At 39.0% G+C, this 22,335-nt stretch overlaps 1 protein-coding gene across 1 annotated transcript in view; it reads left to right on the top strand.

Moving 5' to 3' along the window:
- The first annotated feature begins 494 nt into the window (after positions 1 to 494).
- Positions 495 to 22,335, top strand: part of nmbr (neuromedin B receptor) — a 29,975-nt gene continuing 8,134 nt past the window's right edge. The window contains exons 1-2 of the mRNA XM_066701097.1: positions 495 to 953; positions 18,003 to 18,348. Coding sequence (XP_066557194.1) covers positions 550 to 953; positions 18,003 to 18,348 — 750 coding nt within the window. The 5' untranslated portion in view covers positions 495 to 549. The remainder of the gene's footprint in view (positions 954 to 18,002; positions 18,349 to 22,335) is intronic.

Genomic DNA, 22,335 nt, shown 5'->3' with positions numbered 1-22,335 from the left:
GTTACATTTAGGGAAACATGCCACATTAAGAAGTGACAAAGGACTCTATCAGAAGCTGTTATTAATACTTAACACCTATTTGCTTCGAAAGATCATTTTGCAAAAGAGGGCGAAAAACTGGATGCGTTTTAGATTTCTGAAAGCTACCACGGAAATAACGCATCTCCACTGATGTCGTAAATGATCGAAAACATACAATCGAAAGTGAGAAGACAATATTTCCAAATGTGAAATGGGATGATATACTTTTACAAGTGAGGAGTGCAACATTTTGAGCCTGTTTCAATTGAAGTGTGCCATCTTCATTCGCAGAAAAGCGCCCGGAACGGAGCTATTTCAGCACTTTCTTGGAAGGACAGCTACTGTGTATGTGAACTGCAGTGAACTGAAGAAGCTCACTTCGCTGCAAAAAGAAAGGAACAATTTAGCACATAGACTTCACTACATTGAGAGTTCCGTATTTAACGTTTAAGGTGCACCTTTGTTTCCTTGTTCTCCTTCTTGACCATTCCTTTACAAAAGTAGACAGATAGTGACTTTAATTTGAATATGGAAGAATTCTTAAATAACTTATCGTTGTCTGACAATTCATGGATAGCTTTCAATTTCACCGACCATTTGATGCCTGATGACAGAGAAACCGTTGATTTTATTATACGGTGCGTAATACCATCCGTATACATTCTCATCATTACTGTGGGTTTGCTAGGGAATATCACTTTGGTCAAAATCTTCATCACCAACAGTGCAATGAGGAGCGTGCCAAATATATTTATATCGAGTCTGGCTGCCGGAGATCTCCTGTTGTTAGTGACTTGTGTGCCTATAGATGCATTCAGATACTTCTTCGAGGAGTGGATTTTCGGCACCGTGGCATGCAAACTGATCCCAGTGATCCAGCTCACTTCGGTAGGGGTCTCCGTGTTCACCCTAACCGCTCTCAGCGCTGACAGGTAAGACTGGCTGCAATGCAGTAAACTCATGAACACAGAGAACAAATGTTGTGCATTTGTACTTTCGTTTTGCTTTGATGCTAGAGTATCACTTGTACTGTGCTTGTTGGTAATTCTATATTAGTTTTGTTTATATATATATAATTATGTCAAATATAAAATATATTTAAAGACACAACCAATGGCGCTTTATTAAGGCGTTACAATACTTAAAATACCTAATATATCTTTATCAGAATTTGATCTCCAGATTTCTATATGTTTCGTGCTGTTATTTGGTCTCCTGTTTTGTTATGTGTTCGGTATATCGTTAGATAGATTGATATGTTTCCAACAACCTTATATACTGACTTTTAAAACATGAACTTTGCTCCTTGGCAAACTATTGTACAAGATAACTCTCTAAATGCATATCCAGTATGCAAGGAACTGTGTTTCCTAAATTTAATCCTGTTTAACAAACTCATATTTTTTGTTTGTATTTTCAGTGAATATATTTCTATACAAATCAATAGTTCACTACATTTTCCCTTGGTTTTATTTCAGTTGATTGCCTGAATGGGGCCATCATTTTGATAACCAGTGTAAAACTAGGGACAAATAGTAGGAAAGAAATGTTTTACAAAATGATGGCCCCATATATAGTTTATGTAACTATATATATATATATATACATATATACACACACACACACACACACACATTGTCAGTCAGTCCTCCCTGATATGCAACTCGTTGTGAAAGTAAAGTTACGGGTGACTTTTGAAGCTCAACAAATACATGCGGTCTCATGCTTCCATATAAACTAAACATTCCATCCATTAAGCCACACACGTATATAAACATATAAACAAATTATTTTGGAGCTTCAGTCTTAAAGAGTGTTATAAGTAACTTTTAATATCTGAGTAAGACCTAATGTGTATTTTTATTTTGACCAATTAATCCAATTAATCCTGAAGTTACCACGTCCTCTGTAGTTCTGGGTTGGGAGAAAAGAGATAAAGAGAAAAATGGTAGTTCTCACCTTGATAATAATGTAACACTTTATGTGCCTAACTAAGAAATACATTTGACAGTTGTTTTACTTTTGGTATTCATGTTTAGAGTCTTACCTTATTCTGGTTCCATTTGTTTACGCTAACAACGGCATAGACTAATACAATATAGCGGAAAGAAAGAGTGCAAACAAGATATATTTTGTATTAATTCAAAACTCCCTTTAATATATAATGATACATGGCAATATATTATTATTATTATTATTATTATTATTATTATTATTATTATTATTATTATTATTAATAATTTAAACTTCTGTCAAAGACACCATTATAAAGATTGTTGTTGTCTGACCAATGGAAGTACACAATGCAATCCCATTGTTCTCTGATAGAGGACTAGTGAATTTAACAATCAGTTACAGAAGTGTTGAAATAAATAATATGCATCCTAATATTACTAATGCATATTCAAGATATTCACATTTTGGCCTTATCTGATTTACCTGGACTCTCATCTAGTCTATCCCACATTTCATAATGAATGCAGAGTTGCCTATGTATCTTGAGTATGCATGAAGCAATGCAGTGCTACTGCCACTGCTTATCTTTTTTGCTTCAGGCATTATCCTTTACTGTAGCTATTATGGAATTTAGAGACTAAAGAACCATAGGGATGCAATTGTGGGTAGAACTGCAGGGCACAAGTTGACATCCTTCTACCTGTCATGTGGCATTATCATCAAAATCACATGCAAGCAAAAGGTGATAGAAATGTCAGAAGAAGGAGCACTGTCTGTTGTATTTAGGGTAATGAATTTAAGATGTGTTATGAACTGCTATTGCCACTAGACAGATGCTTCAAGGCTATTTTTGTATTTGTCTTCATATCTGTTTCTTCAAAAGTAAACATACACATAAGGCTGCTGGGCATTTAATCCATATCCATGCCAAACAAAACAAGAATGATGGTTTTATCATGCAAATTATATTTGAACATAATTAGAAACCATAATCACAGCTCTCTCTCAGCTGTTAAGCACCCGGAAGCTGTGTCATGAGTGCTCTATATGGATGAAGGGCAACAGGTCGAATGACTGAAGATGCATAAACATATTGCACTTAGTACTTGACATGGAATGGCCACACCTTACTGGTACAGCAGTGAGGCAGGCCTGTCCAAAATGAGACCTCTTTTCAAAAATAATGTAGCTCTTACTGTATTTAGAACAGGTGTGTGTGATCATGTCACTGGTTTTAAACCAATTATTTTAGGTTTTTGTAGGTGTGACCAAAGATTATATTGTGATGTACACCGATGAGCCATAACATTATGACAACTTACAGGTGAAGTGAATAACACTGATAATCTCATTATCATGGCACCTATCAGTAGGTGGGATATATTAGGCAGCAAGTGAATGGGCGAGCGTAAGGATCTGAGCGACTTTGACAAGGGCCAAATTGTGATGGCTAGACGACTGGGTCAGAGCGTCTCCAAAACTGCAGCTCTTGTGGGGTGTTCCCGGTCTGCAGTGGTCAGTACCTATCAAAAGTGGTCCAAGGAAGGAAAAGCGGTTGAAGACTCTGTATAGGAAGTTGAAGAAAGTGTTTCGTGATAATTATATAATGTTTTAATAATACTAGCATTAGAAGTAGTTTGTATACAGATTTAGCAGATTAGATCTAGCAGCAAGTAAAGGGTCAACAAGGTTGATTTGGTAGAAACTCCTGTCAGTAATGAAAGATTACACAGTGCTGAAATAGCCTACAGCTGTCTGCTGAAAATTTGTTTATGACTTAATCGTTTCTCTAGATAGGCAGGAATTGTTTATGTTAACGAGCGATTGACACTAGGTATATGACGACCGTGGGATCGCATCTTCCTAGTGCACGTCAAAGACGGACATCTGCTTTGGATCTATCACCTCTTCACGGGAGGACAGATCGTAAAACGGACCCGGACCTGTATCTTCTGATTGAATGAACAGCCATAAGATGTTACGTCATTTTTCCTATAAAGTTGTACTCATGTTTGTAAACATTAAGTCCTCACTGAAGGAATTATTCCTGACGTGGGGCTTCTGAGCCAGCTTGATTAAAATTCAATTTGCTTTATCTCCACGACTTCTCCACTTATTTCCGAGATGGTTCTACAGCGGTGAACCGGCAGCAGGGTCATGGGTGGCCAAGGCACGTGGGGAGCGAAGGCTGGCCCGTGTGGTCCAATCCAACAGACGAGCTACTGTAGCTCAAATTGCTGAAAAAGTGAATGCTGATTCTGATAAATACAAATCTGATGAGGTGTCAGAACACACAGTGTATCGCAGTTTGTTGCGTATGGGGCTGCGTAGCCGCAGACCAGTCAGGGTGCCCATGCTGACCCCTGTCCACTGCCGAAGGCGCCTACAATGGGCATGTGAGCATCAGAACTGGACCACAGAGCAATGGAGGAAGGTGGCCTGGTCTGATGAATCATGAGTTCAAGGTGTTGACTTGGCCTCCAAATTCCCCAGATCTCAATTCAATCGAGCATCTGTGGGATGTACTGGACAAACAAGTCCAATCCATGGAGGCCCCACCTCGCAACTTACAGGACTTAAAGGATCAGCTTGGTGCCAAATACCACAGCACACTTTCAGAGGTCTAGTGGAGTCCATGCCTCAATTTTGCCGCTGTTTCGGCGGCAAAAGGGGGACCTACATAATATTAGGCAGGTGGTCATAATGTTATAGCTGATTGGTGTATATATGTATATGTTTTTCCAAATTGAATTATGGGCATTTTTTTTTTTTTTTTTTGCTGGAGGCACTCTTTCCTAATTAATCTGTCTCACTCCGATCCTGATTGAACCCAAATTGAATACAACTCCTTTGTGTTGTCCACCTTTTCTGTATTATTTTTACATTAAGTGACCAAGTTTCACAGCCATAAGTGAACACTGGTAGTATGCATTGATGAAATACTTGTCTTTTCAAGCAAATGGGTAGATCTAATTTCAACAATGTACTATTTCTTCCAAATTAAATCCAATTTTTACTCTTCTTTTGATTTCTTCAATAACATATACATCTGCACTGATTTGTTGTCCAAGGTAGAAATAACTTTTGACTTCTTTGATTATCCATTTATCTACTTAAATGCTTTCTTGTAATCATTAAAGCCTAGGCACAGAGGAAGCTCATATTATTTCCAATACTTCCCTGACAACTTGTATATGATCCATTGTGTTATATCAACTTCTAAATCTTGCATGTTCCCTTAGTTTGGCAAAGTCTTGTGTATCTTGAAGGCAATGTGTTAATATTTCTGTAAATACTTTGTTTAAGATGGGAAGTATGCGAATGGGCCTACAATTCTTCAAATCTTTGTTTGCTTTCTTGTGAAGGAGACTGACAGTTGCATTTTGCAAGAATCATCTGCAGTTCTTCTCCAGTTTCATTCAGGATCTTCACTGTGTTTCCTTCATCTTCAGGTGTTTTTCCATTTTTTTCATCTTCTCTATGGCTTATCCTACTTCTTCTGGAATCAAATCTGGTCATTCACATGCGTTCATTGAGACCTCTTCTTTACTGTTGTAATGATTGATGAACATTTTGCATTAGTTTCTACTGCCATCTGCTTTTTTCCCTTTCCACAGCAATAAACACACCAGAAAAACAAGGGGACCATGTCAATATGTCCCCGACAATTCGTCCCTATAACAATTCATCCCCACATCAATTCTCCCCTATCATTATACGTTCTCCACTTCAGCATTTGTAACCATGAGTGCATTCACTTATTGTAGAGCCATAGAACACACGTGTATACACTCACCTAAAGGATTATTAGGAACACCTGTTCAATTTCTCATTAATGCAATTATCTAACCAACCAATCACATGGCAGTTGCTTCAATGCATTTAGGGGTGTGGTCCTGGTCAAGACAATCTCCTGAACTCCAAACTAAATGTCTGAATGGGAAAGAAAGGTGATTTAAGCAATTTTGAGCGTGGCATGGTTGTTGGTGCCAGACGGGCCGGTCTGAGTATTTCACAATCTGCTCAGTTACTGGGATTTTCACGCACAACCATTTCTAGGGTTTACAAAGAATGGTGTGAAAAGGGAAAAACATCCAGTATGCGGCAGTCCTGTGGGCGAAAATGCCTTGTTGATGCTAGAGGTCAGAGGAGAATGGGCCGACTGATTCAAGCTGATAGAAGAGCAACTTTGACTGAAATAACCACTCGTTACAACCGAGGTATGCAGCAAAGCATTTGTGAAGCCACAACACGTACAACCTTGAGGCGGATGGGCTACAACAGCAGAAGACCCCACCGGGTACCACTCATCTCCACTACAAATAGGAAAAAGAGGCTACAATTTGCACAAGCTCACCAAAATTGGACAGTTGAAGACTGGAAAAATGTTGCCTGGTCTGATGAGTCTCGATTCAGTCAGAATTTGGCGTAAACAGAATGAGAACATGGATCCATCATGCCTTGTTACCACTGTGCAGGCTGGTGGTGGTGGTGTAATGGTGTGGGGGATGTTTTCTTGGCACACTTTAGGCCCCTTAGTGCCAATTGGGCATCGTTTAAATGCCACAGCCTACCTGAGCATTGTTTCTGACCATGTCCATCCCTTTATGACCACCATGTACCCATCCTCTGATGGCTACTTCCAGCAGGATAATGCACCATGTCACAAAGGTCGAATCATTTCAAATTGGTTTCTTGAACATGACAATGAGTTCACTGTACTAAACTGGCCCCCACAGTCACCAGATCTCAACCCAATAGAGTATCTTTGGGATGTGGTGGAACGGGAGCTTCGTGCCCTGGATGTGCATCCCACAAATCTCCATCAACTGCAAGATGCTATCCTATCAATATGGGCCAACATTTCTAAAGAATGCTTTCAGCACCTTGTTGAATCAATGACACGTAGAATTAAGGCAGTTCTGAAGGCAAAAGGGGGTCTAACACAGTATTAGTATGGTGTTCCTAATAATCCTTTAGGTGAGTGTATATATATATATATATATATATATATATATATATATATATATATATATATATATATATAAATACAAACACATACTATTTTGTATTATTTTTTATAATTTATGTTTTTAATTGAGACATTCCAGACTACAACCCCAATAATTTTATACAATTAGTCATGACAGCTGGCAGTGATGGCTGAAGGCTACTGGTTAAAGTTGTTCACCTTCTAATTTTTGTTTCTACTCTGATACCATTTAACTCCAGTAAATTATATATATAAAAAATAATAACAATGTACACATAAGAAAATAAAAAGTACTGATCAAACCCAAATCTCCAGGTTTGCAGTACTGTTCCCTATCCACTACACCAACGAACATATAACTTTAGCATGAAACCTATTTTAAGTAGCCTGCAGCCGTAGCTGCCAGCTGTCATGACAAATTGTATAAAACTTAATTATTGGGGTTATAGTCTCAAATGACTGTATCAATTAAAAACATACATTATAATAAATAATACAAAATAGTTGTGTGTGTGTGTGTGTGTGTGTGTGTATTTATATATATATTTATATAGCCTGCCTACTATATACACTCACCTAAAGGATTATTAGGAACACCATACTAATACTGTGTTTGACCCCCTTTTGCCTTCAGAACTGCCTTAATTCTACGTGTCATTGATTCAACAAGGTGCTGAAAGCATTCTTTAGAAATGTTGGCCCATATTGATAGGATAGCATCTTGCAGTTGATGGAGATTTGTGGGATGCACATCCAGGGCACGAAGCTCCCGTTCCACCACATCCCAAAGATACTCTATTGGGTTGAGATCTGGTGACTGTGGGGGCCAGTTTAGTACAGTGAACTCATTGTCATGTTCAAGAAACCAATTTGAAATGATTCGACCTTTGTGACATGGTGCATTATCCTGCTGGAAGTAGCCATCAGAGGATGGGTACATGGTGGTCATAAAGGGATGGACATGGTCAGAAACAATGCTCAGGTAGGCTGTGGCATTTAAACGATGCCCAATTGGCACTAAGGGGCCTAAAGTGTGCCAAGAAAACATCCCCCACACCATTACACCACCACCACCAGCCTGCACAGTGGTAACAAGGCATGATGGATCCATGTTCTCATTCTGTTTACGCCAAATTCTGACTGAATCGAGACTCATCAGACCAGGCAACATTTTTCCAGTCTTCAACTGTCCAATTTTGGTGAGCTTGTGCAAATTGTAGCCTCTTTTTCCTATTTGTAGTGGAGATGAGTGGTACCCGGTGGGATCTTCTGCTGTTGTAGCCCATCCGCCTCAAGGTTGTACGTGTTGTGGCTTCACAAATGCTTTGCTGCATACCTCGGTTGTAACGAGTGGTTATTTCAGTCAAAGTTGCTCTTCTATCAGCTTGAATCAGACGGCCCATTCTCCTCTGACCTCTAGCATCAACAAGGCATTTTCGCCCACAGGACTGCCGCATACTGGATGTTTTTCCCTTTTCACACCATTCTTTGTAAACCCTAGAAATGGTTGTGCGTGAAAATCCCAGTAACTGAGCAGATTGTGAAATACTCAGACCGGCCCGCCTGGCACCAACAACCATGCCACGCTCAAAATTGCTTAAATCACCTTTCTTTCCCATTCAGACATTCAGTTTGGAGTTCAGGAGATTGTCTTGACCAGGACCACACCCCTAAATGCATTGAAGCAACTGCCATGTGATTGGTTGGTTAGATAATTGCATTAATGAGAAATTGAACAGGTGTTCCTAATAATCCTTTAGGTGAGTGTATATATATATATATATATATATATATATATATATATATATATATAGCCTGCCTACTATATAGACACGTGTGTTCTATGGCTCTACAATAAGTGATTGCACTCATGGTTACAAATGCAAATTGGAGAACGTATAATGATGGGGGTGAATTGATGAGGACAAATTGTCACGGGGACCATTTATTGCGGGGACGAATTATTGCAGGGATGAATTGTTGCCGGGGTGAATAGACAGGGACAAATTGCCATGGCCCCAAAAACAAGCACAACTGTATGGATACTGATACCGTTGCAGTGTAATTCCACACTTGCATAAAGTGAGACAAAAGCAAAGTAAAATAAAACTGAGATCCTATAATAAAGTGCTCGTTGAACACCAACAAAACAAAATAAAACTGAGCTTCTCAGTTCTCATGATGTGCTCTTTGAACATTTTGTATTAGTATCTGCTGAGTTACACTCTAAACACTATGCTGTGCTACTGTGAGTCATTTTTTCCCTGCAACCCAGACAGATGCATTAAAAAAAGCTTATTCTATCAATCTATGTTTCTAGTAATGTAATTGTAATCAACAAATGTTAATTTTGTCTGTATTTTGTTTGAGCAGCTCAATACAAAACTCAGTTGTATTTTGTTTTGTTTGAGTTCATGAGCACCTTATTACAGGAGCTAGTAGGAGAAAGGGATATACTTTATACACAGTGTAATTCACCACTTGCAAAAAGCATAAGCAAATCAAAAGCAAAACAAAAAAACAAAGCACAGATCTAATCTATCCTAATCAAAATGCTCACTAACTTCCTTTCCTCATGCATTTTTGTCAGTATGTGCCATTTGTGAAGGGTGTTTAACAATGATTAGTATATATAAATACACAAAACAACAGCAGATGGCAGCAGATAAGAATGCAAGGTATTTATAGTATCCATTGGTAATCATATAGCTTCCCCTGGAATTGTACAGGCTTTCTAATTCAATTTCATAATTCAGGACATACCAGTATGGCCATCCTCATTTGAGCACAGGCAGCAGTGGCTGTAGCGGTATGGTTAACGGAATGAATGTGTGCAATCTTTTCTATTCCCTAATAAATTAAAATATACCAAATGTTGATACAAACCACACTTCACAGAGCAGTCAATTCACTTTTTTTTTATTTTATTTATAAGTATCTAATCAACAAATCCAGTAAAAATAAATCCTTCATCAACTTTCTGTTCTCTGGAAGTTAATAGGGAGCATCTGGGACTTTTATAGAAACGTCCAAAGGTCACCTGCTTCCATGGGGTATAAACGAAGGTTGCACACATAAGCAACCATTAGTAGAATTCATCATCATTAGAGAGCTATCTGGCAAAAGCAGGCAAAGGGTTTGACACAAGTATTGACCTCCACAAATTGGGTGATGGTTATTAATAATTCACAAAAAGCTGAACCTACCAATTTTCTCACATTTACATCTACATCAGCAACAGGATGCAAGGAACTATTATCAATGCATGCTGTGAGTTTGAGAGGCAAACTCAGACCCAAGGGCAAAGGGTGGAGATCTCCAAGAGAGTCTGGTCTCATCAAAATACAATGTCTCAAAATACCATCATGTCAACTGCATTAATCTTGTGTTAACAGCACAAAATGAAGTGGTATAAATTTGCCAAACAGTATCTCAATGACACCTGGGATCATGGTTTATGGTCAGATGACACGAAAATGCAGACATTACTCATCATTTTATTGTATTAAATCCCCATAAAGCTTAATCTCTTTTGGATAAAAATCAGATGGGATGAATGCAGAGCTTCCAAATTTACACCAGTGCCACCACAGATATCAAACATGATGCTTTAAAGATCTTGGAAGAAGACTATACATTTGTAAGCATATTTTCCAATACATATCATCCAGACCTCTCCATATGCTTTTCCTGAATTATGTATGTGAAGTGTTTCATGTAAATGTTATGGGAAGAAAATCATTCATCCATATCTATCTACAAATACTTTTACATATTCTATGCTATGGAAAAGGGGTGTAATGTAACAGTCACAAACCTGTTAGCATTTTTAGTTTTTTTTCAATGGTTATTTTTGTATTTGATGCAGAAGGAATTTTAGGCTAGGCTTGGCCTGCATGCGAGACTGCAACAGGGCCGGTTTGTCCACACCAAATGGTGATCCTGTAATCTCAGACATCTCAGTCTTGGCTAACAGACTTCTACCTTCTCATCATCATCATTCCCCCACCTTTTTCACATAATCACCATTCATCTTTCCCTGGTGAGATCATGCAATTTTACATCAAATCAGAAGCTGCACTGGACTCTAACTGGGATTCCCATTCGTGAAGGAAATTAACTCTATTGAATATGATTGACATTTCATTATAATATGTGATATTGTGTGAATTGTGAGGTGATATGACGTTGGGGGATGGGATGGGATTTCCGAAGTAAATTACGCTCATTGTAATGTTTTTATTTTTGTATGTTAATTAGATTTCTGTCAGAAGTAGTTAGTGCTGTAGGACCCCCCTTTTTGTTGAATATAGCTGTAGCTTTGGGAAGTGCTTTGTTGACAGTTATAGTAGCCACATTGAAAGCAGTGGCATAGGATGAGATCGGGGGTGCATTTTGATGTTATGTTTGTCGAGCTACATCACGGTGAACACACGATTGTCACCGTATGCACCAGGTCCCAAATAAATGTTTATCCTAACTGCTGTGCTCATGTAAAATAAATAAATGGAACATATGTTCTGCTATATTTAAATTATTAAATTAACAGTTAACAGAGTGGCCTTTCAATTAAAAAATAACAAATTAAATGTATAAACATAAGAACATTAAGTTTACAGACAAGAGGAGGCCATTCGACCCATCATGATCGTTTGCTGTCCATTAATAAATAAGTGATCCAAGGATCCTATCCAGTCTATTTTTGAATGTTCCCAAATTTTCAGCTTCAACTACATCGCTGGGGAGTTTGTTACAGATTGTCACAACTCTCTATGTGAAGAAGTGTCTCCTGTTTTCCGCCTTGAATGCCTTGAAGCCCAATTTCCATTTGTGTCCCCGGGTGCGTGTGTCCCTGCTGATCTGGAAAAGCTCCTCTGGTTTGATGTGGTCGATGCCTTTCATGATTTTGAAGACTTGAATCAAGTCCCCACATAGTCTCCTTTGTTCCAGGGTGAAAAGGTTCAATGTCCTCAGTCTCTCCGAGTAGGACATTCCCTTCAGACCTGGAATAAGTCTGGTTGCTCTCCTCTGAACTGCCTCTAGAGCAGCGATATCTTTCTTGAAGTGTGCTGCCCAGAGCTGTACACAGTATTCCAGATGAGGTCTAACTAGCGCATTGTACAGTCTTAACATAGACTCCTAGGTCTTTCTCATGCGTTACTTCATCTAGTTCTATTCCTCCCATAGTGTAATTATAGTGGACATTTTTGTTACCTGCATGCAATACCTTGCACTTGTCCACATTGAATTTCATCTGCCAGGTGTCGGCCCACAACTGAATATTATCTGCAAATTTGACAAGTTTGTTAACTATCCCAGATTCCAGATCATTAATATAGATTAGAAAAAAGCAAAGGCCCTAATACTGATCCCTGTAGAACTCCACGAACAACCTTACAGTGAGGGAAAAAAGTATTTGATCCCCTGCTGATTTTGTACGTTTGCCCACTGACAAAGAAATGATCAGTCTATAATTTTAATGGTAGGTGTATTTTAACAGTGAGAGACAGAATAACAACAAAAAAATCCAGAAAAACGCATTTCAAAAAAGTTATAAATTGATTTGCATGTTAATGAGTGAAATAGGTATTTGACCCCTTCGACTTAGTACTTGGTGGCAAAACCCTTGTTGGCAATCACAGAGGTCAGACGTTTCTTGTAGTTGGCCACCAGGTTTGCACACATCTCAGGAGGGATTTTGTCCCCATCATTTTCTGTAAGCCATGTTATAGTCACACGCCAGCACTGTGGCTTCTAGGTCTAACATCTTGTTCCTTATAGTCCTGGCAAAAATAGTTCTTAATGACTTTCGATGTATGTTTGGGGTCATTGTCATACTGCAGAATAAATTTGGAGCCAATCAGATGCCTCCTTGATAGTATTGCATGATGAAAAAGTATCTGCATGTACTTCTAAGAATTGAGGAGACCATTAATTCTGACCAAATCCCCACTCCATTTGCAGAAATGCAGCCCCATACTTGCAAGGAACCTCCACCATGCTTCACTGTTGCCCTCATTCATGTACCGCTCTCCAGCCCTTCGGTGAACAAACTGCCTTCTGCTACAGTAAAATACAGTGCATCCGGAAAGTATTCACAGCGCTTCACTTTTTCCACATTATGTTACAGTCTTATTCCAAAATGGATTAAATTCATTACTTTCCTCAAAATTCTACAAACAATACCCCATAATGACAACGTGAAAGAAGTTTCCTTTTGCATTTTAAATTTTGCAAATTTATTAAAAATAAAAAACAAAAAAAGCAAATGTACATAAGTATTCACAGCCTTTGCTCAAATCTTTGTTGAAGCGCCTTTGACACCAATGGATAGGGAGTGTCAGTGCACAGCCATTTTCAGATCTCTCCAGAGATGTTCAATCGGGTTCAATCTGGGCTCTGGCTGGGCCACTCAAGGACATTTACAGAGTTGTCCTGTAGCCACTCCTTTGTTATCTTGGCTGTGTGCTTAGGGTCGTTGTCCTGTTGGAAGATGAACCTTCGCCTCCGTCTGAGGTCCAGAGCGTTCTGGAGCAGGTTTTCATCAAGGATGTCTCTGTACATTGCTGCATTCATCTTTCCCTCGATCCTGACTAGTCTCCTAGTTCCTGCCGCTGAAAAACATCCCCACAGCATGATGCTGCCACCACCATGCTTCACTGTAGGGATGGTATTGGCCAGGTGATGAACAGTGCCAAACAGTGGTTTCCTCCAGACATGACGCTTGCCATTCAGGCCAAAGAGTTCAATCTTTGTTTCATCAGACCAGAGAATTTTGTTTATCATGGTCCGAGAGTCCTTCAGGTGCCTTTTGGCAAACTCCAGGCGGGTTGTCATGTGCCTTTTACGGAGGAGTGGCTTCCGTCTGGCCACTCTACCATACAGGCCTGATTGGTGGAGTGCTGCAGAGATGGTTGTTCTTCTGGAAGGTTCTCCTCTCTCCACAGAGACATGCTGGAGCTCTGTCAGAGTGACCATCGGGATCTTGGTCACCTCCCTGACTAAGGCCCTTCTCCCCCGATCGCTGTTTGGCCGGGCAGCCAGCTCTAGGAAGAGTCCTGACGGTTCCAAACTTCTTCCATTTATGGATGATGGAGGCCACTGTGCTCATTGGGACCTTCAATGCTGCAGAAATTTTTCTGTATCCTTCCCCAGATCTGTGCCTCGATACAATCCTGTCTCGGAGGTCTACAGACAATTCCTTGGACTTCATGGCTTGGTTTGTGCTCTGACATGCACTGTTAACTGTGGGACCTTATATAGACAGGTGTGTGCCTTTCCAAATCATGTCCAATCAACTGAATTTATCACAGGTGGACTCCAATCAAGTTGTAGAAACATCTCAAGGATGATCAGTGGAAACAAGATGCACCTGAGCTCAATTTTGAGTGTCATGGCAAAGGCTGTGAATACTTATGTACATGTGCTTTTTTTGTTTTTTATTTTTAATAAATTTGCAAAGATTTCAAACAAACTTCTTTCACGTTGTCATTATGGGGTATTATTTGTAGAATTTTGAGGAAAATAATGAATTTAATCCATTTTTGGAATAAGGCTGTAACATAACAAAATGTGGAAAAAGTGAAGCGCTGTGAATACTTTTCGGATGCACTGTTTTTCAAATTTTGACTCATCAGTCCAGAGCACCTGCTGCCATTTTTCTGCACCCCAGTTCCCGTGTTTTCATGCATAGTTGCTTGGCCATGTTGCCACGTCGGAGATATGGCTTTTTGGCTGCTAAGCTTCCATGAAGGCCACTTCTGACCAGACTTCTCTGGACAGTAGGTCCCACTGTTTTCTGCCAATTCTGAGCCAATGGCACTGCTGGACATCTTCCAATTGTGAAGGGAAGAAAGCATGATGTGTCTTTCATCTTCTGCAGTAAGTTTCCTTTGCCGAACACTGCGTCTACAGTCCTCAACGTTGCCCGTTTCTTTGTGCTTCTTCAAAAGAGCTTGAACAGCACATCTGGAAACCCCTGTCTGTCTTGAAATTTCTGCCTGGAAAAGACCTTGCTGATGCAGTATAGCTACATTGTGTTGTTGTGCTCAGTCTTGCCATGGTGTATGACTTTTGACAGTAAACTTCTTCAGAAGCCTCACCTTGTTAGCTGAGTTTGGCTGTTCCTCACCCAGTTTTATTCCTCCTACACAGCTGTTTCTGTTTCAGTTAATGATTGTGTTTCAACCTACATATTGAATAAATTGATGATCATTAGCACCTGTTTGGTATAATTGTTTAATCATACACCTGCCTACAAAATCCCTGACTTTGTGCAAGTGTACCTAGAAGAACTGATGCTGTTTTGAAGGCAAAGGGTGGTCACACCAAATATTGATTTGATTTAGATTTTTCTTCTGTTCACTCACTTTGCATCTAGATAATTGATAAATATAATCTATTAACATGTCTATTTCTGAAACAAATCTTACTTTACAGCCTGTTTTGGACACATAGCAGCAGTAATGTACATAATATTATGTTTGAGTCTGTGACTACCTACATACATACAGACAATTATGGATATTGGGTAATATTAAATACTACTACATCCACAATATTGTGTTTGTACTACAATACTACGCATATGAGGCTTGTCATTTGCCCTGTCAGGACAATGGCATAGAGGTGTCCACTACTATATAACCAAGGAGGTGTGCATTCATAATATGTCCAGACTTGAGTGCACTGCACAGTGTGGACTGATGCCAGATGTGATTTCTAATGAGATATAAAAGTACAAATTATAGAACGTGAAACATGGCACTTGCCTCTGTCCAGCACATTGCCTTCATTCATCCACCTACAGAGTCCTGTTCCTTTAATGTCGTGGCTTATTAACATATGGTAATGACTTGGTAATTGGAAACATGAGATGCAAAATGTATTCTGTGCTGGTGGTGTTTCTTTCACGCAAGCGGTTGATGAGGTGCTGACGTTTCTTCCACGCAAGTGCTTATGGTGTTTCTTTTATACAAGCCGGGGGGGTGCTGCTGACGGTGATTCTTTCACACAAGTGGTTGGTGGGGTGCTGACGGTGTTTCTTCCACGCAAGCGGGAGGGGGCTGACAGTGTTTCTTTCATGCAAGCAGGGGCGGTTGGGGGGATACTGATTGTGTTTCCTATCATTAGGCTGTGCCTCTGACTACAGTAAAGGCACATGGATAGAATGTAATGGTTGCACATGGTGGAATACAACCCCCACCCCCAAACTCTTCCTTAAGTTTTGGGAACATTTAGGACATTTAAGACAATTGTTTTAATCAAGGACAACTGTCTAGAATCTGATAATATCTGCCACCTCTTTCACATTATACATTCCGTGGTTTATATTGACACTCCATACACAATCCTCACACTAGATGCTGAAAAAGCTTTCAACTGTCTGGAATAGGGATATCTGTGGTCATTGTTAGACTTCATGGGCCTGGGCCCTGAATTTATTAATATGATAAAAGTGTTATACACTAACCCCTCTGTAATGGTACTCACAGGCAGTAAATGCTCATCTCAGTTCACTGTCTCTAGAGGCACCCACCAGGGAAGCCCACTTTATACACTTTTGTTTGCTCTCTTGCTTGAGCCATTTGCTCAGACTGCACCAATCTATACTGGTTACTCCTATTAGTTAAAAAAATACTCAACAGTATATTTCATTGTATGCTGATGATGTGTTGTTGTTTGTTGATAATACTCCTCAATCTCTCCCCCATATATTAGGTATTTTTTTATGATTTTAGTCTACTGTCAGATTACAAAATGAACTGGTCCAAATCAGCTTTAATGCCGTTAAATCATTTGATGAGAGAGCATGACCTACCTTTAAATGTACCAGTCGTTAAACAGTTGAAATACTTGGGGGTAGACATCTGACTATATCTACATTCTATCACGATGAATAACTTTAATAATATTTAAAGTTTAAATATAAATAAATGGGCAAGTCTTGCTAACATTTCACATTTATTGTTTGCAAACTGGACAAGAGGGGTAAAACAAAATATCAAGTCTCTGTACTTTATACTTTTCTTATGAAAGCCTATAAACTCTTCTATATGGGAGTAATAATCTCTCAAAGGTGAAGAGACATTAAGGGACAATATTTTGAATAACTTAAAATGTGCATCTAAGAATCCCAGTCATTAATGTATTCATTTTAATGTTCTTCATAGGACCTATTTAACTCCACATGAATGATTTTTAATGAAAATGAACAATCCCCCCTTATGTGAGCACTGTTCACAGGTTTCCATGGGCTCCTTCATGCATATGTTATGGGAGTCTCCTGAGGTTGCTTCATTTTGGACACAGGACACATTCTTGATAGACAGATGCCTTTCAGTCCCAGGGTATTATTATTAGATGACAATTCATCTCTTGAAATGTCGATACAAAAGAAATAGGTTTTGCTGGCAGGTCTCATGGCAGCCCCAAAAAATTTGGCACTCCATTGGCAGCCCCCACATTGCCTTCCTTGGTCTCATTGGATACGTGCCTTTTTGGAGATTATCAATTTACAGCGTTCTACCGCACAGTTTCAAGGTGCCAAGGAGGGGACTGTGCAGGCATAGTCAGTGGCCGTTGATGCTGTCAAAGCATATTGATATGATTATGTTACATTGATTTGATATACTCTGTTCTGTTTGTTTTGTTTTTTTCTCTGCTTGGGGGGGTCCTTTTGGGGTTGGCGGGAAGGTTCGTGTCAGGGGGAAATGGGATGTGGTGGGAGGGGTGAAAATGTAAAATAAATAAATAAATAAAAAAGTGAGCAGTTTTTCGCTGTGTTTTATTATCATTGCCATATTCTTCTGTTATCTCCCCCAATAAAAATATCTCGTCAAAAAATAAAAAGAAAAGTTCATTCTTATACTATGGAAAAGAAAGTGAGAGTGGGCTTTTTTACTATATTAGTTGTACATTTTTCTCACCGTCTCATCTATAAAACATACCTACCAAAACATATTAGAATAGATGTGAATAGATCTGAAGATACCATTATCTGAATACAATTTTTATTTTTATTTTTTATCAGGTACAAAGCCATCGTGAACCCCATGGATATCCAAACATCGAGTGCAGTGCTTTGGACCTGTTTAAAGGCTATCACCATATGGATAATCTCTGTGTTGCTGGCTATTCCAGAGGCCATCTTCTCCCAAGTGATGCACATCAAGGACAATAATGTCACCTTCACTGCTTGTGTGCCCTACCCTCTCTCAAATGAGATGCATCCTAAAATCCACTCAATCATGATATTTTTGGTTTATTTCCTCATCCCTCTTGCCATTATCAGTATCTACTATTTCCACATAGCAAGAACATTGATCAGGAGCGCACACAACATGCCTGGGGAATTCAGCGAGCACTCTAAAAGACAGGTAACATCACCATTCTGTCTGTTCAGTCATGTATTAAGTTTGGAACTGTGAATATAGCAGCCACTGACAAATGCATATTGCTCCCACTTCAGATCTTTTGTGCAATTATTGCTTGTGCACTACTATTGTTCAAGAAATTGCTTGCTGGATCCTTAGATGGCACTTATACAGTGGGGGAAAAAAGTATTTGATCCCCTGCTGATTTTGTACGTTTGCCCACTGACAAAGAAATGATCAGTCTATAATTTTAATGGTAGGTGTATTTTAACAGTGAGAGACAGAATAACAACAAAAAAATCCAGAAAAATGCATTTCAAAAAAGTTATAAATTGATTTGCATGTTAATGAGGGAAATAAGTATTTGACCCCTTCAGCTTAGTACTTGGTGGCAAAACTCTTGTTGGCAATCACAGAGGTCAGATGTTTCTTGTAGTTGGCCACCAGGTTTGCACACATCTCAGGAGGGATTTTGTCCCACTCCTCGTTGCAGATCCTCTCCAAGTCATTAAGGTTTCGAGGTTGACGTTTGGCAACTCGAACCTTCAGCTCCCTCCACAGATTTTCTATGGGATTAAGGTCTGGAGACTGGCTAGGCCACTCCAGGACCTTAATGTGCTTCTTCTTGAGCCACTCCTTTGTTGCCTTGGCTGTGTGTTTTGGGTCATTGTCATGCTGGAATCCCCATCCACGACCCATTTTCAATGCCCTGGCTGAGGGAAGGAGGTTCTCACCCAAGATTTGATGGTACATGGCCCCGTCCATCGTCCCTTTGATGTGGTGCAGTTGTCCTGTCCCCTTAGCAGAAAAACACCCCCAAAGCATAATATCTCCACCTCCATGTTTGACGGTGGGGATGGTGTTCTTGGGGTCATTCCTCCTCCTCCAAACATGGCGAGTTGAGTTGATGCCAAAGAGCTCGATTTTGGTCTCATCTGACCACAACACTTTCACCTAGTTCTCCTCTGAATCATTCAGATGTTCATTGGCAAACTTCAGACAGACCTGTACATGTGCTTTCTTGAGCAGGGGGACCTTGCGGGCGCTGCAGGATTTCAGTCCTTCACGGTGTAGTGTGTTACCAATTGTTTTCTTGGTGACTATGGTCCCAGCTGCCTTGAGATCATTAACAAGATCCTTCTGTGTAGTTCTGGGCTGATTTCTCACCGTTCTCATGATCATTGAAACTCCCCAAGGGAGATCTTGCATGGAGCCCCAGACCAAGGGAGACTGACAGTTATTTTGTGTTTCTTACATTTGCGAATAATCGCACCAGCTGTTCTCACCTTCTCACCAAGCTGCTTGGCGATGGTCTTGTAGCCCATTCCAGCCTTGTGTAGGTCTACAATCTTGTCCCTGACATCCTTGGACAGCTCTTTGGTCTTGGCCGTGGTGGAGAGTTTGGAATCTGATTGATTGATTGCTTCTGTAGACAGGTGTCTTTTATACAGGTAACGAGCTGAGATTAGGAGCACTCCCTTTAAGAGAGTGCTCCTAATCTCAGCTCGTTACCTGTATAAAAGACACATGGGAGCCAGAAATCTTGCTGATTGATAGGGGATCAAATACTTATTTCCCTCATTAACATGCAAATCAATTTATAACTTTTATAAATGCGTTTTTCTAGATTTTTTTGCTGTTATTCTGTCTATCACTGTTAAAATACACCTACCATTAAAATTATAGACTGATAATTTCTTTGTCAGTGGGCAAACGTACAAAATCAGCTCGGGATCAAATACTTTTTTCCCTCACTGTATATACTGTTTGATAGAAAAAGCCTCATGCTGCAAAAACATTGGTTAAATGATCCGTCTTTATTTTTAGAATCAGTCTTTGTTATTCAAGGAGCTTTTATAGTCTATAGTATAATTATAAATTATAATTATTATAATTATAATCAAGGGGATTCAAGATAAGAAATACAAATGGACTGTGCCACATCTAATTATAGCCAGTCTGTCAATCTAACTTGTAGGTTGCCATCTTGAGGAAAACCACTCACCATTACTTTAGTAAAAAAATGTTTAAGCCAAATTGAAGGTTAAGCCTTGGGCTCTATCAGGAAGGATGCTGAGGTATGAGTAGGGTAGTGGGAGAAATATATACAAACTTAAAAAGGCACACAAGGCAGCTTCTTTCTTTGTTCATTTATATATAGGAAGTGTCATATTAGCCACAAACTACTGGGTTAGAATAATGTCCCAGGAGGAATATAACAGCAAGATAGCACACAGTAAAAACAGTTCACATATGCCTGCATTACTGCTTTAATACCACCACAACAATTAGAAGACAATTGAATAAAATTATGATTACAATTATGGAACTGTGGGTTTGTATTTGTAGTCTGTTATATTCCAAGGGGAATTTGAAAGCAAAAGCTTTCCTTCCTGTAGCACTATTCATTGCTGATATTTATTAAGGATTGAATGTAATTTAACTCCTTGGATACACTGATTAAATAGACAAGTTGTTTATAAATTACACCTATGAAAATAATCTGGCTTCAATTAATATGTTCTGTTCTCACATGGCATACAATAATCTATATGTTGTTTCCAGTGATATGGCATGATGATGACTCTCCCACATTCCTCCTGAACTAAGTAAGGTGACTCTAGTTCCATGTCATGCTGGTTAATGAAGTATGGGAGACATTATTTCAAATAAAATATAAAAAAATAAAAATAAGACAGTCCTACCAATATTTTAAAGCTTTTGTTAAAAAATAACAGATAGAGAGATAGAGATAGATACATAACTAAAGAAATACAAGAGTTTGCTGTATGCTATCAGATTTATATTATGTTATGTACTACTTTTACTACTAAGCATTTGTACTCAATAATCTTTAGCCACTTTTCTAAGAAACTCCATATGAAGAATGGACTAGCTGTAAAAGCAAGTGTCTGAAGCACTTTGGTTGGGCCACGTGCATTTTCATATAAAATAAAATATGAAAACATACATGGATCCAGAACTATAAATTAATCCGCTGTTATACTAGAGATATTATTTGTGGCCTGCTACCAATCAGGCATCTTCATTTGAGTGCAAACTATGCATTGCTTATGAGAGAACGTGAATGATCCAACATCAAAGGTAAGCAAATCACATAAACTACATTCAAGATTTAAGATGAATGTCTCATCTTTTGGATAAGACAATAATTTGTGCTGAAACAGTGTGGTTTTCTATATTCTGATGAGCATATTTTACCTCATACAGATAATATTTTAATTATTTATATTTTTTTCAAAACCATTTGTCATTGTCATTTGTGGTTTCCTTGGTTGTTCTGCTTTGTCTTTATTGCCCACTGGAGCATGTAGATTAAATGTTAAAACTAACTAACTAATTATGATTGTGATTGGTGAATGTTGTGATGCATTTTTGTATTGCATTGGCACAGTGTGGAGAAGGGCCCAGAACAAATCAAGGACAATTGTGCACAATCAGAGTCACACGGTTTCCTAACTAGTTTTAGAATATATGGAAACAAGGGACTAGACCAAATCAAACCTTTACCTATCCACAAATCAAGAAGTATAAACCAATATTGAAGTTGAATTGATCCCATACCACTTATAAATCAAAATGTGATAGGATAAAAGTTAGTAATCTGGTACTTTAAGGTAGGTCAGAATTTTGATTGGGGCTAGGCCAAGGTATATGTGCAGAAAACACTTTGCAAACCTAATCAAGAATAGGTGGTAAGATTAAAGAGCACACAGCATTTGGGAAGGATTTTAAAATGTAATTCCTCCACTGAATGCATCCACTTTTAGATGATCACTGTAATATACTGGAAAAGCAGTATGTAGATTGTTCTCTGTGTTAGGCTTGAATTCTGTCAATCTTACTGCAGACTGAAGAGTAGACTGGTAGAGGCATTTAATGTTGTAAAATCTAAAGGTTGTAGCAGTAGAGGTGATTTACAGCAAACAGATTAAGACCTAGCTTACTTGTAACTCCTATCTGTGTACA

This window comes from Amia ocellicauda, chromosome 1, assembly GCF_036373705.1.
Source record: "Amia ocellicauda isolate fAmiCal2 chromosome 1, fAmiCal2.hap1, whole genome shotgun sequence".
NCBI lineage: Eukaryota > Metazoa > Chordata > Actinopteri > Amiiformes > Amiidae > Amia > Amia ocellicauda.
Note: the sequence above shows the minus strand (reverse complement) of the source record. Positions and strands in the feature narration are given on the sequence as shown.